Below are 19,423 nucleotides of genomic sequence, written 5' to 3' on the forward strand. Positions count from 1 at the left end.
TGTTCTGGTGCCAGTACCAAATTGTTTTGATTACTGTGACTTTGTAGTAGAGACTGAAGTCAGACAGCATAATCCCCCCAGCTTTATTCTTCCTTCTCAGGATTGCTTGGCTGTTCAGGGTCTTTTGTAGTTTCATAGGAATTTTAGAACTACTTGTTCTAGTTCCTTGAAGAATGATGTTGATATTTTGATAAAGATTGCATTCAATCTATAGATTGCCTTAGGTAGGATGGCCATTTTGACAATATTAATTCTCCCTATCCATGAGCATGGTATATATTTCCATTTACTGGTATCTTCTTTAATTTCTCTTATCAGTGTCTTGTAATTTTCAGGATATAGTCTTTCACCTCCTTGGTTAGGTTTATTCCTAGGTATTTTATTCTTTTTGATGCAATTATGAATGGAATTGTTTTCCTGAATCCTCTTTCTGCTAGTTCATCATTAGTATATAGGAATGCAACAGATTTCTATGTATTATGTTTGTATACTGCACCTTCGCTGAATTCAGCTATTATTTCTAATAGTTTTGGAGTGGATTCTTTAGGGTTTTTTATGTACAATATCATGTTATCTGCAAGCAGTGACAGTTTGACTTCTTCCTTACCAATCTTGATGCCTTTTATTTCTTTGTGTTGTCTGATTGCCATGGCTAGGACCTTCAGTATTATGCTGAATAGAAGCAGGGAGAGTGGACATCCTTGTCTTTTTCCCAATCTTAGAGGAAAATCTTTCAGCTTTTCACTGTTAAGTATGATGTAGGCTGTGGGTTTGTCATATATGGCCTTTATTGTATTGAGGTACTTGCCCTCTATATCCATTTTGTTGAGTTTTTATCATGAATGGGTGTTGAATTTTGTCAAATGCTTTTTTAGCATCTATGGAGATGATCATGTGGTTTTTGTCCTTCTTTTTCTTGATAGAGTGGATGATTTTGATAGATTTTTGAATGTTGTACCATCCTTGCATCCCTGGGATAAATCCCACTTGATAATGGTGTATGATCATCTTGATGTATTTTTGAATTCGATTTGCAAATATTTTGTTGAGTATTTTTGCATCTTGCTCTGTAATTTTCTTTTTTTGTGGTGTCTTTGCCTAGTTTTGGTATTAGCGTGATGCTTGCCTCATAGAATGAGTTTGGAAGTATTCCCTCCTCTTCTATTTTTTGGAAAACTTTAAGGAGAAAGGTTATTATGTCTTCTCTAAATGTCTGATAAAATTCACCGGTGAATCCATCTGGTCCAGGACTTTTGTTCTCGGGTACTTTTTTGATTACTGATTCAATTTCATTGCTGGTAATTGGTCTGCTGAGATTTTCTGTTTCTTCCTTGGTCAGACTCGGAAGGTTGTATTTTTCTAGAAAGTTGTCCATTTCTTCTAGGTATCCTATGTGTTAGCATATTATTTTTCATAGTATTTTCTAAAAATTCTTTGTATTTCTGTGGTGTCCACAGTGATTTTTCCTTTCTCATTTCTGATTCTGTTTATGTGTGTACACTCTCTTTTTTTCTTGATAAGTCTGGCTAGGGGTTTATCTATTTTGTTCCTGCTTTCATTGATTTTTTTCTGTTGTTTTATTCTTTTCAATTTTATTTATTTCTGCTGTGATCTTTATTATGTCCCTCCTTCTACTGACTTCCAAACTTATCTGTTCTTCCTCTTCTTGTTTCATTAATTGTGAGTTTAGACTGTTCATTTGGGATTGTTCTTCTTTCTTGAGGTAAGCCTGTGTTGCTATATACTTCTCTCTTAGAATTGCCTGTGTCCCCCAGATTTTGGAGTGTTGAGTTGATGTTTTCATTTGTCTTCATATGGTGCTTGATCTCTGTATTTATTTGGTCATTGATTAATTGATTATTTAGGAGCAAGTTGTTAAGCCTCCATGTGTTTGTGGGTTCTTTGTTTTGTTTGCATAATTTATTTCTAGTTTCATACCTTTGTGCTCTGAGAAGCTGGTTGTTCTAATTTCAATCCTGCTAAATTTACTGATGCTCTTATTGTGTCTTAGTACATCATCTATTCTGGAAAATATTCCATGTGCACTTGAGAAGAATGTGTACCCTGCTGTTTTGGGGTGGAGTATTCTGTAGATGTCTGTTAGGTCTATCTGTTCTAATGTGTTGATCAGTGCCTCTGTCTCCTTATTTATCTTCTATCTGGTTGGTCTGTCCTTTGGAGTGAGAGGTGTTGAAGTGTCCCTTTAAAATACATTGTAGAGACAGTTTGTTGGAGGTAAATTCCTTCCGTTTTTGCTTATCTGGAAATTGTTTAATCCCTCCTTCAAATTTAAATGATAATCTTGCTGGATAGAGTATTCTTGGTCTGAGGGCCTCCTGTTTCATTGCATTAAATGTATCATGCGACTCCCTTCTGGCCTGCAAGGTTTCTGCTGAGAAGTCTAATGATAGCCTGATGGGTTTCTTTTGTATGTGATCTTTTTTCTCTCTCTGGCTGCTCCTAATACTCTGTCTGTCCTTATCCCTAATCTTTACTATTTTAATTATTATATTTCTTAGTGTTGTCTTCCTTGAGTCCCTTTTGTTGGGAGATCTTTACACTTCCATGGCCTGTGAGACTATTTCTACCTGCCCAGATTGGGGGAGTTCTCAGCAATTATTTCCTCCAAGAGACTTTCTATCCCTTTTTCTCTCTTCTTCTCCTTCTGGTATCCCTATAATGTGAATATTGTTCTGTTTGGATTGGTCACACAGTTCTCCTAATATTATTTCATTCCTAGAGATCCTTCTTTCTCTCTGTGCCTCAGCTTCTTTGTATTCCTGGTCTCTAATTTCTGTTCCATCTACCATCTCCTCTATCTCATCTAATCTGCTTTTAATCCCTTCATTGTATGTTTCATTTCGGATACTGTATTTTTCAAAGTTTCTACCTCTTGAAGTCCTCCCTGGGGTCTTCAATATTTATTTTAGCTCTGTGACATGTTTATGATTTTTATGTTGAAATCTTTATCAAGAAGATTGGTGATTTCAGGTTCACTTAGCCCTCTTTCTGATGTTTGAGGGATTTGGTTTGTATTCATTTCATATTTGTAATGATTATTATGGAATAATGGTGCTGCATTCCCTGACAGGCATATAGAGCACATGAAGCCCTTGAATGTTCCCAACCTGCTGGGTTGAGTGTGCCAGGATGATTTTGTCCACCTGCCTTTCTCCTGAGCAATAAGCTCTATGTATTCATTGCCCCTTTAGCAGCCCTCTCACTGTTGGGAAGTCTTTCAAAGTGCCCACCTTTCGTTCATGCCAGAGCAGCTAGCTGTAGGTACCTGTTCTCCACAAGCAGCTGGAATCTCAGTCTCTCCAAGTACCACCTGTCTTTGCTTTCCAACCACTCTAGTCTGCAGAGTACCATGTAATATGGGTTCATACTCCCAGAGCAGATCTCCAGAGCTGGGTGTTTAGCAGTCCTGGGCTTCTACTCCCTCCCCACTCCACTTGTCTTCCTCCTGCCTGTGAGCAGGGATGGGGGTGGACTTGGGTCCCACTGAATTGTGGCTTTGTTACTTTATCCTTTTCTGTGAGGTCTTCTCTTTTCCCCAGATGTGGGCCATCTGTCATAGTCTTCTTTCAGATCACTCTTTCAGGATTAGTTGTATTGATTTTATTTTAATGTTATACGTAGCTTTGGGAGGAGGTTTCTGCCTCACTTCTCATACCGCCATCTTGTTTCAAAAGTCTTTTTTTTTTCTGCTCACTACTTTGCAATTTCATTCTTGTCCATTTTGACAACCCCTAAGCTATAAGTTTGAAAAGTCAAGTTGAAGGCACTTTCCATTTATTTATTCACCTATTCATTCTTTTGTATCTTTAGGTAGTGTTCACTATGTTATGTATCTGATTTTAAAATATAAGGGACATAGTTCTGTCCTCCAAATACTTCATTGTTTTGGGGGCATATTAGTTTCACAGTGTTGCTGTAAAAAATTACCAGAAACTTAGTAGCTTAAAGGAGCACAAATTTATCATCTACCCTTTCTAAGGTCAGAAATTATTACAGGCTAAAATCATGGTGTTGGCTAGGTTCCTTATGGAGGCTCTAGAGAGAACCACTTCCTTGTCTTTTCCAACAACTGCAGACCAACCACATTCCTTGGCTCATGGCCTCATCCTCTATCTTCAAAGCAAATAAATCATTCCTCTGATTCTGCTATCCCATCTCCTTCTCTTACTATGACCTTTCTTCTTAAAAGGACCCTGATGATTACACTGGGCCCACTGTATAATCCAGGAAAGTCTCTTCAGTTGAAGATCTTTAATTCAATCATATCTGCAAAATCACTTTGCCATGTAAGGTAACATATTCACAGGTTTGGGGATTGAGATGTAGACATATTTGAGGGTCATTATTCAGCCTCAAAGGAAACTAATAGAAATAAAACCACAAATCTCAGCAAGAACTTGACTCTGTTCTTTAATCCTCTCTGAATCTTATTAACTCTTAAAGTTCCTAATAAGTTTAATCACCTAACCAGGTCACAGCACAAGTGAGCCACAAAGTCAAAGACAAGATGACAGGCAGGGCCCTAACTTTAGGAGACAGATAAATACCAGAGCAGGAAACATGAAAATATAATGTCAGACACCATATAATACTACAAAATACTGATTTTTAGAACACCAAGTTAGTATATTGAAGAAGGTAAAGAGATACATAAAGAATTTTAGAAATACCTCAAGACAAAACCAAGTATTAACAATGATTATTACTATAAAGTAATGAATAGCTAAGATAGAGGTAATTTTTTTCTTAACCTTAAGTTTTTCTATAATGAATATGCACTATCTTTACAACCAGATAAAAACATATGCTAAGATATAATTTTTAATACTTGGTAGTTGAAAGTGTGGGCTTCAGTTCTCTGAAAATATTCCATTAAACGAATTCAATTAGAATACTTTTTCTGCTATAAAGCCATATTGGTTTATTAACTATTCCTATTTTATTTTTAATTAAAAGTCTTTTATAATATTACTAAGCAACATTCTGATTATTAATTGGTCCTCTCAGCTTCAGGGAAAAAGATGTTCTGGAATTAGCATTTTAATTGCTGACAATTTATAAATTTTTTGAAAATGCATTTAAAATGGTTATAATCAAACTAATGTACCTATATACACAATATTTAATTGTTACATGTGTATAAATAACAAAGTCAATTGATAGGCATGGACCAAAGAAGAGGAACACAGGTAAGTTCTGCATTACTATATTCACACCCTCCAAAAAAATTAATACCTCATGTTTTTACTCATTGAATTTCATTCGTATATGTATACTTCTCCATGCATAAATTGGGAAATATTGAACAGACAGCACATTTACTCCTGCACTTCTTATCCTTCTTGCTATGGAGGAAAAGAGGGAGAGGAATAGAGAAGAAAAAAGAAAGGGAGGAGAAAAATGAAAGAGGAAGAGAGAAAAATCAATATGTGCCTTGGGTACTTACCTGGCCCAGCCTGGCACTGTAAGCCCTCATTTTAAAAAAGCCATCTTTGCCCTTTGCTCACAGCTTAGTCAAAGAAGCCAGCACAGACTTCTCAAGGACTTTCAGAATATTAATCAATTTTACAGCCTAAAGCAAAGATCTACTTACTACGACAAAGGGTTCTCAGTTAAAGCATTCTGTCTTTCCATTATAATTTAGTACTGTCCTCCTAGGGCAGGCAATGAGGGTGGGCATGGGGCCTATAGTGTTCAGTTGCTGTGAAGATGAGGGGTGGTCTTTCTCAGAGGCTTGTCCTCTTTCCTACTCCCCACAAGGGATGGGCTGCACAGAGGCAGAGCATTCTGGCCCACTTAATGACCAGCTCCCCTAAGGACAGGATGAAAAGAGGGAATGCTTGGCATCCGCTCAAAGTCCCAAAATTCCTTTAGTCCTTGACTGTAAACCTTTGGAGATGAGAGCCCAGGTCTGTCTTGCCCACACTGTGTCCCTTGGTACATGGCATATGGTCCTTATGGTCATGAAATAAATATCCAATGACTGATTGACATAGGTCTTTCACACAGGCCTATCTCCTGAAATGCCATATATTAAGCATAAGAGCCAATAAAATCCTAAATGTAAAATGCATCCTTCTATTGACCTGCAAATTATGTCTCCTTGTAACTCAAGGACATAAACAAAATATCCACATTACACACAGGAAATGAATCAGTGACTCTGAAAAGTGTTGGGAGGCTTAGCTTATAATAAAAATTTCCCCCAAAATTAGGTTAGTTAAAGCAAAAATTGCACATAGGTAAATGTAAGAATCAAAAAAGAAGAGGGTGTCCGAAGTAGCTGACACCCAGGTTCTTGAATAATTCCTCCTTCCCTGTTCCCTTTTTATACCAGTACTATTCAAAATGGAAATACTAAAATTATATACACAAGCACATCCTTCCATAGATATTCTTTAATTATTCCTAAAAGCACATCATTTCATAGATTTTTCTTAAATAAAATCACATTTAGTAAGATCATATCCAATGTTTTTTAAGACCCCTTTTAATAAATCAGTGGGGCTTTCCTACTAACTGGTTCAGGACTGGAACTGTCAGCCCAGTGCTCCCTGGGTGAAGGTACAATGATCTCTGTGATGACAAGGGCACTAGAACAGCCAATAGTTGCCTCTAACCACACCCAAGAAGAAAAGGCCAAAGACAGCAAAATGCCACAGGTGTTACAGAGTCCAAAGAGTCGGCCCTCTGCTTGCAGACTGACCTGAGGGGCGCTCACCGTGCCCGTACTGAGGATCATGTCCCGTAATGTGGGAGAGATGGCTGCCTGTCCCGCTGTGATGGTGAGATGATCATGTGAAGTGCCAGCTGCCTGCAAAGCCAAGGCAGCCAAGGGGCCCCCCACTGGTTTGGACGCTGCAGTCGGCACTTCCGGCCTTCCCCAGGGAGCCAAACCATTTCTCACTTGTGGACCTGATTTGGAGCCATGGGAAATAAATAATAACTGAGAGCAAAGCACTTTGTGAAAGACTGCTTCAAAACCGTTTAATTTTTAAAACAGCCCACAGAGAGAGGGGCAAGGAAGACTGAAAATGACCCAAAATTACTGTGTTGTGCCTAGATAACAAACAAAAACATAAAAGTTAAAACAAAAGGATTTTTAATTTAAATCGGCTTTAAATATGTCATCAGCTTTCACTCACCTCAAACTCTGATCACATAGTTATCACAAAAGAGCACAGAGCTTTTTTCTACTTGAAAGCCAAAAGAAAAAGTTGTACATAATAAAATGTGCTACAGGATTCTATTAATAATTAAATGCAAGCCTTTGGGTTCAAAAATGCAACCTGTTTCTTATAACTGACACTAAGAAAAATTTGCAACTTTTTTCAAGAAGTTTCAATGCTATCTTATCACCAAAAATGTTATCACTTATAAAAATGTAATCCAAGGAAAATTACTTGTTTGTTCTCATAAGAGACACCAAAGGAAACTTAAAACATGCCATTGTTTCTGAATTTAAAATTTCATGTATTCCAGGAAATTGATACCTTCAATGCATATAATAGCTGAATTTCAATGCTATATTTTTTTAATAAACAAAAAAAGTTACACTAATTGTCCAGTTAGTAAGTCATTTAAAACTCCAAGTTTAGTATATTTCAGTATTATGACTGAACTTTTAAGATTTAATAACTCTTAAGATTATTTTCTTAACTACTCCAAGCATATTACTTGATTCTATAAATAATATTTACATAGTTCTAATACTGAAATGCTGTTTTTTAAAAAAGAACTCACAAGCATCAGAAAAGTGATTTGAAAAAACAAAGGTTCCTGCCTGACTATATCAAGTGTTCTATCAATCAAATTATTCTTGATTTTGAAGACAAAATTTGGCATAAGAGGGGAAGACACTAGGCTAACTATACCTTATGTCAGTGTTCATCAAGTCGTATTTCATATGCTTAACTAAGATGGGAAACTTTTACGTTAAGTGGATTTATGGCACATAAGGAATTCCAATAACTCTAACATCCATTTTTTTCCTTACATGAAATGCTTCAATGCATGACCAAGTAAATCTAATCTATTATTTATTGTAGAACTAGTAATGCAATTTCAGAATTTGAGAACCTACAAATGAGTAAAATTAATATTTTTCTACTTGCGTGCATGCATCTATGCCAATAAAAATTAGAGAATCAAGGCTTCCCATTCAACAGTAAGAGACACATTTTAAACACAACCTGGGAGGCATAACTTTCAGCCCAAGTTAGTTGTAAAATTAACCATCCCCCAACACATCTAAATAGAAGTTCCACAGTCTTACAAACAGGCTTTCTCATTCTATAATTTATAAATGATCTAAATAACCATGATTAAACAAATAAACAGACATTTTTAAAAACATACAATTCAGTATTACTTCTCCATCCAAATGCTACCTAACTGGGAATGACAGTCCTGATTCTGAGTGTTCAATGCTCTGTTAAGAAAAACTAGGACCATTTACAAAACTGATTCTCTTTAGTGATAACATCAGTGGTGAAATATTTCACTTGACTCTCCCCCAAAGTTAGGGACTACTTAAAACCAAAATCAGGGCTTTGAAGCCACTATATTTGTTCACCAACTTCATCCATTTTCATTTAATGATTAAAACTGTTTAACAGAGGCCAACCCATTTGGCCATCATTTGAGTTCCAGAGATGCCAGGCCAATGTTTAGTTTCACATGAGAGACCTCACTGACCCATATCTTTAAAGCACTCACTGAAACTTCGCTTACCAAGGGTCGGTAATCATTATCGTGAGAAGAGATGAGAATGCTGATTTCCTCCCTGAGAATTAACTGGCTTCACATACAGAAAACCTCACTACCTAGACTTCAGCTTCCCTTGTTTAATCTTGATCATCAGAAGAGAAAACCTGCCTATTTATATGGATGTTTTTAGGATTCCTGCCAGGATTACTGATTACTCTACTTTTTAACAACCTGGATAGTCAGTCCTCTCCCTGACACCACACCAAAGCAACTCTGTTAAGGAGTAATTTAATCCAATCAAATGTGTGAGGTGTCCAGGACCACAAGTTGCTACTCGTGTCCTCCGGCCAAACACCTGAGAAAAAGTCCAACAGCCCCCACTGTCTCCAACTGTGAAACAGACTCTTGACACCTATGAGGCTGTCACAACAACAGGAATCAAGAAAGTGCAATACGCCACATTTCAGAAGTTTGCACTCTCTAAAGGTAATTCAAGCAAAAATCTCAACAAGGCACATTTCCCTGCAGTAATTATCCTAGATCTAATCAATTTTAGCTAATACAATGATTTAACTCTCCCCACTATGCATGAGTTTCTTACTAGCTCTTCTACCTTTGAAGAAAAGCTTGAAGTATCCATCAAAAAATCTGGACAAGCATGCAAACACACACATTTATGATGTTCCTGACTAGACACAAAGGCAAAAAAGCAAATATAATGAAACTTATGAGAAAATAGGACAATATTAACATGCATTATAGAAAAAAAGTTACATGTAGAATTTATACCAAAATTTAATATGATTCTAAGAAAGCTGGGGAAGCAAAAAATCCACATGCAATACATGTAAGAACTTTAAAAATCAGATAGTTAAACTAGCATTAAGATTACATTTTTCAAATTAGGTCATTCATTTTTGCCATATCAAGCATTTGTATTTTATGGGTCCAAAATACTAGTCTTAGTATATGCTGCTGTAAAACCAGCATTTTGTCTGAATCTTGCCCTTTTTTAACTTGCAAAACTACTTCTACGCAGGGTTGCATCACAGTAAAAACAAATAGTAGGAAATTTAAAAACTAAACAATAAAATATGAATGCCTGTTTTAAGATGTTTATAATGGCTATTGCATTTAAAAAGAGACTATATACTGCAGCCTCTTCATAAAAAGTACGTAACTACAGAATTGACTGAAGCAATGAAATTCAACTTTTAGACCTTAAAGTTTTCCAATTTTACCTTAACTTTGTGTTTAAGACAAGATGACAACTGGATTTAGAGCCCAGAGCCCTAAATTCTGCTCAGGGTTCTACAGCCAGGTAAACTAACTTTTCAGCTACTTGCATAAACTAGCCTCTCTAAGCCACAGCTTTCAACTATGGAATTAGTATGGCCTCTTCATAGCTCCTTCTGATTCCAATAAGGAATTAGCAACTCTGGATTCAATCAATTCCTGCCTTCCACTCACCACCTATAAGAAATCTTCAAATGTCCTTTTAAATATTGAGAAAATGTAATTCATTTTAATATTAACTATTTTTTACAAACATGAGAAAATTTTTATTTTTAAAATAAAAATCCTTATTCTAAACTACCCAACGTAGTCCAAATGCAAATAAATTGTTCAATATTCTTAATTCTATTGGTCACCATTCCCCTCAAACACTGTAGGTAACCAAGAAGCTAAAACTGTTATAAGGAGTGAAATCTCTTTTATCCAGACCCAGTAGACTTAACACCTTCAAATTTCTTATAATTTTTGTACCTTACTGGCAAAACTTTGAAAAAGTCAACCTTTAAAATGACACATGAAATTTTAACATACAAAATGAGTACTCAAACTTGATGTTCACTAAAGAAACCTAAAAATAGGGGAGTTCCCCCAAAATTGTCTTGGTATCTTTTATGAATTTCTCCAAAACATTAATTTCAGAAATTAATTTACAAGATACCTGTATTTGTATTTCTGCTAACACAAATTATTGCTATATTACTACTAGAACTACCACAAACATAATGGTTTAAAAGTACAGAAACTTATTATCTTACAGTTTTTTAGTACAAAGTGGGTTTCACTGGGCTAAAGTCAAGGTAGCTGTCAGGGTTGCATTCCTTCTGGAAGCTCTAGTGGAGAATCTGTTCACTTGCCTTTACTTCTACAGGCTACCTGCGGTCCTTGGCTTGTGACCCCCTTCATCTTTAAAAACAGCAACAGTCAGAAGAGTTCTTCTCATACAGTGCACCTTTGACCCTAACTCTCCTGCATCCTTCTTTCAGTTATCACCATTGTGAATACACTGGGATCACTTGGAGAACCTGGGATACTCCCCCTATTTTAAGGTCTGCTGATGAGCAAACTTAATTCTACCTGCAACCTTAATTCCTCCTTGTCAATGTAACATATTTCTTTGAATATTCCTTTGAATATTAGGACATGGATAACCTTAGAAGTACTTTATTCTACCTACCAACACCTGTTCTGTATTTATTGAGGAAGGCTACTAACAAGAGTACAGAGAAGGACAAGCTCTATGGAAGTCAATTTAATGGGGATGGCAAAAAAAAAAAAAAACTACAAGTCAGAGGGGCAAAAAAAGATAAACACAGGAACACTTAGTAACAAAAGGCAGATATATTTTTAAAAATAAAGAATATATAGCTGCCTGAAACCACATGTTGTTAGACATAATAGTTCTACACATATGAATATCACCTTGTAAAAAAGCACCTAGTATATTAAGCCACAAAGAATTAAGGTCATTATCAATCGGAATTTTAGAGACTGTTGGAATCTTAAAAGATCTAGTCATTAAAACTAGTGGTCAACTGAGACCCAGAGAATTATAACTTTTCTAATTTCCTTGGCTAGGTAATATCAGAAATCAGCGATTAAACCCAATTTCATGATTTCTGGTCAAAATATTATATGAGATAGCACAAAGGATAAATTAATTTCAGCACAGTGTGTTTAAGAAATAAGAGTAATATGTAATACACTTTGAAAAAAACCAACTGCAGGTTTTTCCCATTGTAAGTCCTGTGGCTTTAAGAGTTACAATGCTTAGTTATTTGGGAAATTCACCTCTGTACAACACCCTATTGCTCAAGGATGTTATAAATATGAGACATCATATTTCACTCATCTGGTTTAAATTATATCATTGAGCTCTTACTATACACAAAGCAAGTCCTAGGAGAAATGGATACAGCAGTCCTACTGCATATACAAATCCTACTGATGGATCTTCAATTCTAAAGAAGGATTAAAGGAACAGATGAAAAAAATAAGTATATCACATGTCAGGAAGAGAATGTATTTACTATTACAGGGATTGATGGAAGACTAGAGATGTGCATTCTCAATGTCACTTGAAAACAAACATGATATGCAATATTAAGAGTTATGACAAGATGAAGGAAATAAAAGATCTGATGTCTTAAGAATACTCAAACACATATGCATTGGTATAAAACAATGAGAACCCCTTTCTCAACTCCTATCAAAAATTAATATCAATTAAAATCAAACTCAGTCAAGGCAGAGTGGAACTGGCAAAAGAACAGACACACAAACCAATGGAACAGAATAGAAGCCCCAGAAATGGACTGTACAAATACAGGCAACTGATTTTTTAAACACACAAAGACAATTTAATGAAAAAGGATAGTCTCTTCAACAAATTGTGCTAGGACAACTGGATATCCATATGCAAAAAAAGAAAAAGAAAAATGAAACTAGACTTAGACCTTATACCTTTCCAAAAAAAATCAACACAAAATGGATAATGGACCTAATGTAAAATGCAAAGCTATAAAATCTCCAGAGGAAAACATAGGAGATAATCTACAGGAACTTGGGATTGGTGGTGAGTTTTTAGATATAATACCAGAAACATGGAAGGAAAGATAGATAAGTTGGACTTCATAAGATTTAAAACTTAATTGTGAAATATGCTTTTAAGACAGCAAAAAGACAGGCCAACAACAAGGACAACATACTTGCAAAAAACCTATCTGATAAAGGAGTTGTATACAAAATACACAAGAATTTTACAACTTCAACAGAAAGAAAACAGCCCAAATTAAACATTAGCAGAAAATCTAAGCAAATAGCTCTCCAAATAAGATATGTAAAGGCCAAATAAGCATATGAAAAGATGCTCAATATCATTAGGGAAATAAAAACAAAAACAATGAGTTCACACCACACATCTATTAGAATGGCTAAAATCCCAAAACTGACAATACCAAACACTGACAAAAATACAGAGCAACAGGAACTCTCATTCATTTCTGGTGGGAAGGTAAAAATTAGTACAGCCCCTTTAGAATATGGTTCAGCAGTGTTATAAAGCTAAACACAGTCTTATCATACAATTCAGTAGTTATGTTTCTAGGTATTTATTCAATTCATTTGAAAACCTATGTCCATACAAACACCTGCAGGAGAATGTTAACAGAAGCTTTATTCACATGGCCAAAACATGCTAACAATCTCAACAGGTGAATGTATAAACAAACTGTGGTCTTCCATACAGTGTAATACTACTCAGAATAAAAAGAGTAAACTATATAAAGCCACGCAAAAACATGGATGAATCTTAAATGCATTTGTCTAAGGAAGCCAGTCTGAAAAGGCTACATCCTATATGGTCACTTTTATGTGACTTTATGAAAAAGGAAAAACTATAAAGACAGTGAACAAGTCAGTCATCTTCAGGGGGTTGGGAAGGAATAACAAATGCTGGCAAGGGTGCGGAGGAAGGGGACCGCCTCCTATACTGTTGGTGGGAACGTAAAATTGGTTCAATCATTGTGGAAAGCAATACAGAGATTCCTCAAAAAACTAAAAATAGAAATACCATTTGACCCAGGAATTTCACTCATAAGAATTTACCTGAAGAAAACAAGATCCCATATTCAAAAAGACACATGCACCCCTTATGTTAATCACTGCACTAGTTACAGTAGCCAAGATATGGAAGCAACCTAAGTGTCCATCAGTAGATGAATGGATAAAGAAAATGTGGTACATATACACCATGAAATATTATTCAGCCATATTTATTTTTCAGTTATATTTTCAAAGTAAATTGTTTCCAAGCCTTCAATGTGATATTAGATAACATAGATCACCAAACTTGTTTTTCCATTATTTATTCATTTGCTTAAGCTTTATAAAGCTTGTCCCTACAAATTGCTGAGGTGGTATACTTAGAGGTTAGGAAAGCTAGTACTACATAGCCTGAACAATCTTAACGGCAACCATGCCATAGCATTTTCAAGAATGCACATATACAATATTCACTGGATAATTTTAAACCAAGAGTAAAATGAGCTTTCTGCAATAACTTACAAATAGTCACGGACTTATTTTATTAGACCGAGATGGCCCCATCATCTAAAAGAGCTGTATATCATCCAAACAATGCGTCCCACTAAAGGAAACCAAATATATAAGACTCTAAAGCTAAGAAATACAAAAATTAGGCATGAGTTTCCATTCTAAAAGAAGACTTCACTGCAGAAACATAATGCACTGTAGAACTTCTTTAATTAGCTACATTCAAATTATGGCTTAATTTAGGTAATTGTGACACATGAGGTAATAAAATGTTTTCCATTGCGCTGTATTGCACTTTTAAAATTTATTTAACGGTTGTAAAATACACATAACATACAATTTACCATTTTATCTATTTTTAAGTGCACATTTCATTGGCATTAAGTACATTCACATTTTTGTGCAACCATCACTGCCCTCATCTCTAGGACTTCTTCATCTTCCGAATCTGAAATTCTACTCATTAAACAATTAACACTCAACTTCCCCTACCCCAACCCCTGGCAACCACCATTCTATTTTTTGTCTATGAATCAAACTACTCTATGTAAGAGGAAGTATACAATTTACCTAGTGTGACCAGCTTACTTTAGTTAGCATAGGATCTTCAAGGTTCATTCATGCTGTAGCATGTGTCAGACTCAGTTCCAAAATAATACATCAGACAGATTCCATCAGTGCAACTGTTGTCTAGGTGGAGAGACAGATTCCTGGTGCCTCCTAATCTGCCATCCTCCCTCTAGTTCCTCAGTCTATTGTATTCCATTTTGTAAGTTCTATGTGAACACAGTGCATGTCTGCCTAAATAGGCATATTATATCAAATCAACTGAAAGGGCAGATACTCTTATATTTAAGAAGTTACTAAGAAAGAATCTGCTTTTTGCTTGTTGCCATAATAATTTATCTAGACTATTTCAAAGTTCAATTGTAACCAAAGTATTTTTCTTTCTAAAAAACATCAAGAAATAATATTGAAAAATGGAAACCAAAAATGAACATACAGTTCATTTTCTGAGAAATTGCTTGAAAGCCAAGAATAATTTGTAACAAAGTCACAAAGTCACCATGAAGTTCCACATAATTCCCTTAAAAATTACTGCCTGCAAAACTTAATGTCTCATGACATGCTTTTCTTCATATCTTTAAAATTAAGATTAGAAAAATTGGAATCACATGATGGAAAAAAAAACTGAGAAATTCCACTTCTAGCAAAGAGAGACCAGGCAATATAGACTCTCCGTTGTAATTAACTAGAACAGATGAACAAAGTACTAAAAAATGAAAAATAAAAATTTGCTTAGAGGCATTAGAGAATTACAAGAGATTGAAGAATTGCCAAACCAAAATACAGTTGGGGACAGAAGACCACAAAAGTTAGTGCAGTACTAGGGACCTTTTCCATGGGAACACAGATTGTCACAAAACTGACCATCCCAACAGCCAGCAAACGTGAAAAAATTTTGACATGCATATTAAAACCACAATGAAATACTGCTACATACTCACCAGAGTGGCTACAATGAAAAAGATTGACAATATACCTACTATCAGCAAAGTTATGGAGCAACTGAAAAACATTGCAGATAGAGTACAAGGTGGTATGACCTTGAAAACTAACTGGCAATAACTCCTAAAAGTAAACATATTCTTACCATATATCATTTTTTCATCCCTAGATACACACCCAAAAAGAAATCAGTCTGCCAAAGTGTACACATAGCAACATCCACAGCAGCTTTATTTCTAACAGCCAGAAAACAAAAATAACAAATGACGTCAACAGAATAAATGAATTGTTGGAATGAACATGAACACAATGAAATAACCCCGAGTAAAAAATAAAAAAAGAACAAACATGCAGTAATAAACATGTTCACATAAAACTAAGAAAATTGGTCTCCAGTAGAAACTGTACTCTAAGTAATGGTAAAGGAATTTTTTCAAGATGAAGGTAAATATTACAGAAACTTTAACATTCTGGAAGGAAAAGCTCAAGGAAAGGTAAACATGTAAATTGATTCACTAATTTTTTTTCCTTAATTTCTTAAAAATAACTGTTTAAAACAAAAAAAAATTTAACATCATACTGTGAGGTTTAGTTTATAATGTGGGCAGACATAACACACATGGCAACCACATCACAAAGGATGGAGGATGGTGGTAAATGGACCTATCTGGCTGCAAGGTCTTTCCTTTTACATTAAGTTGTACAATAATAACTCTGAATAGACTGTCACAACCTCAGGATGTGTAGAGTAATCCTACAGCAACCATTTAAAAAATAAGGAAAAGGACTATTGTTAAAAAGCTACTAGGTAAGTTAAATGGAAATTTTATAAGTAATCAATTAACCCAGAAGAAGGCTGAACAAGAAAAACCAAAGAACATGCGATTATATATTTGTCCAAATCCTTAAAATGTACAACACTAAGACTGAACCCTACTGTAAACTCTAGACTCTGGGTGGTGACAATGTGTCAATGTAGGTTCAGCAACTGGAACCAATGTAACACTCTGGTGGGAGATGTTGGTAATGATTATGCATGAGTAGGGACAGGGGATATATGGGAAATCTCTGTAAACCTTCTGCTCAATTTTGTTGTGAACCTAATACTGCTATGTTCATACCATAGGAAACATTCAGCAATAGAAATGAATAAACTATAACCATATAGAATATGGATGAATTTTTAATTTTGAGGGAAAAAAGCCAGACTCAACAGAATGTATATTATATAAATACATGAAGTTTAAGAGAAGGGAAAACCAAACCAGGTATACAGGGATTCATTTACATACAGGTGGTAAAGCTACAGAGCAAATTAAGACAGATGTTACCATACAAATGAGGAAAGCTATAATCTTCAAAGATGAGGGGCGGGCATGAATGGAGTGCCTCTAGGATGTGGACAATATTTTTTTCTTGACTTGAGTGATGTAAATAATTTATTATTCATTTCTGCTGTATTTGTTGTGTTATACTTCACAATTTAAAATACTAAAAACAAAAACAAAAAATTACTCTGAACTGACTAAGTTACTTCATAACTAAAAACTGTTGACTTGAAAATGTTAAGATGGAAATAGTCATAATAAAAACACAAAAAACATATGTATTTAGAAAGGGCACTCTTGGTGATAACACACAGAATAATACTATCCCAAAAATTCAGTGTCACAAAATCTCGAATTCTTAAGCACAGTAAATCATACAACATCCCTTGACCAGCTATTTTCTAAATGCGAAATTCACTTTTTAGAATAAATATTAAAAATTTATCAATGACTAGATCAATTTTTCCAAAAGGTTTGGATTCTTCATTACTCCAAAAACTTGTCTTAAACACTAGTATAAGACCATTAAAATGACATACCTTGGCATATTCTGAGTTTCTAGAATACTAGACAATTAAAGAGTCAATAACATGACTGAAAGAATGCTTGCTTTATATAATGTAGTTTCTTTTGTTTTCTTAATTAAAAATTAATGTGAAAATTGTTGGTCAGGGCATTTTAACAGCTGTCACTGTCTTATTCTACAAAATTCAAGTAGGTAAAGAACTTCTCACCCAAAATTAACCTCTCCCATTTGTAACAGCAAAAATACCTACTTTTCTAAAATAGCTTTCTTCTCTATCACTAACTCCAATTTTCCCCCAAAGGTTTGGGTAGGCCAGCTGTGTTCTTGCATTCGTTGGACATAAAGTTGGATATGGTTTTACACTCAGATATGGGATATGGGATATATGAGTAGGCCATGGAATGCAGAGGGATGTAACTGAAGGAAAGCTTCATATTCCACTTTTCCAAGCACTGAACTCAAACGTTCCTTCTACTAGAGATAAAATGAGCACAATAAGAAGGCACTTATACCTTGGGGCAGTGGAAAAACTGGCCATTTGAAGACATCTGTTCCTAATCTCCAGAAAGTTTAATTCCAATGCAGGCATCCCTCATTTTATTGCACTTTGCTTTATTACATTTCACATATATTGCATTTTTCACAAATTGAAGGCTGTGGCAACCCCACATTGAGGAAGTCAAGCAGTGACATTTTTCCAACAGCGTTTGCTCACTTTGTGTCTATGTCACATTTTAGTAATTCTTGAAATATTTCAAACTTTCTCATTATTATTTTTTGTTATGGTGATCAGTGATCAGTGATTATGACTCGCTAAAAGGTCAGATGATGGTTAGCATATTTTTTAGCAATAAAGTGTTTTAAATTAAGGTCTATACATTGCTTTTTTAGACATCATGCTAGTGCACATTAAAGGACTACAGTGTACTGTAAACATAACCTCTATATCCACTGGGAAACCAAAAAATTCATTTGACTCACTTTATTACAATATTCACTTTATTGTGGCAGCCTGAAACCAAACCCAGTTATCTCCGAGGTAGGCCTGTATGTACAATTTTGAGAAATTGTTTTATTTTGGTGCTGGATTACAGTAGCTTTCTACTTCTGCCTTTCTAATCTATCAGGTCACTAGTGGACTCTGGCATTGCTACAAATTACACAAATTCATAAATTCCTGAATAAGAAAAGATATGATTTGTATTTATGCAGAGTATAGTCAGAGATCCTCGGTCCACTCTCCATGATGCTTCAACATGACCACCCTGAATCTCTCTACTGCCAAAACCGGGAAACTGATTTCTTAAATGTGCTTAAAAGATGTTAAGAAATGTTCACATTTAAGAAATGTTAAACTAACCAAAGACCAATTATGTATCACAGTTAAATGAGTATATCTTGATCTGCAGCATGCTAGAGAAGTATATTGTATTAGTTCATAAATGCTGCCATAACTGAGCAGCACACCTGTGTGGCTTAAACCAACAGAAATTCACTTTCTCACAGTTTTGGAGGCTAAAAGCCCAAAATCAAGGTGCTACAGCTGCAGGATGGTCTCTTCTGAGAATTCTGAGTGATGGCCAAGTGCTGCTTGTGTCTCTTCTCATTGTCTTCCCTCTATGCGTGTCTCTGTATTCAAATCTCCCCTTTTTTATTAGTGCACCAGTCATACTGGATTAGGGTCTACCCTAAAGCCTTCCACTTTGACTACCAATGTAAAGACCCTATCTCCAAACAAGGACACATTCTAAGATACTACAAGTTAGAACTTCAACATATAAATTTTGCATAGACGTAATTCAATCTATAACATCTACAAGCATGTATATATGTGTATGATACGTATGTATGTGAATATATATTATGTACCTGTATGTATGTATATAACTAGAACCATTCTTATCAATGTTCAAGAGAATTTAATTGCAGTGAATGTTTTTCATACCACTTGTGAAGGACCTCATATCCCTTGTAATGTGTATTT

At 35.2% G+C, this 19,423-nt stretch overlaps 1 protein-coding gene across 5 annotated transcripts in view; it reads right to left on the bottom strand.

The window, feature by feature from the left end:
• BICC1 (BicC family RNA binding protein 1) overlaps nucleotides 1-19,423 on the bottom strand; it is a 261,084-nt gene that overhangs the window by 216,067 nt on the left and 25,594 nt on the right. Inside the window, exon 1 of one of the 5 annotated variants that reach the window (XM_073241026.1) lies at nucleotides 6,728-7,112. The exons of the other annotated variants lie outside the window; for them this stretch is intronic. Coding sequence (XP_073097127.1) covers nucleotides 6,728-6,763 — 36 coding nt within the window. The 5' untranslated portion in view covers nucleotides 6,764-7,112. Of the gene's footprint in view, nucleotides 1-6,727; nucleotides 7,113-19,423 lie in introns of those variants that run through there. 5 annotated transcript variants of the gene reach the window in all.

Source organism: Manis javanica, chromosome 7 (assembly GCF_040802235.1).
Source record: "Manis javanica isolate MJ-LG chromosome 7, MJ_LKY, whole genome shotgun sequence".
NCBI lineage: Eukaryota > Metazoa > Chordata > Mammalia > Pholidota > Manidae > Manis > Manis javanica.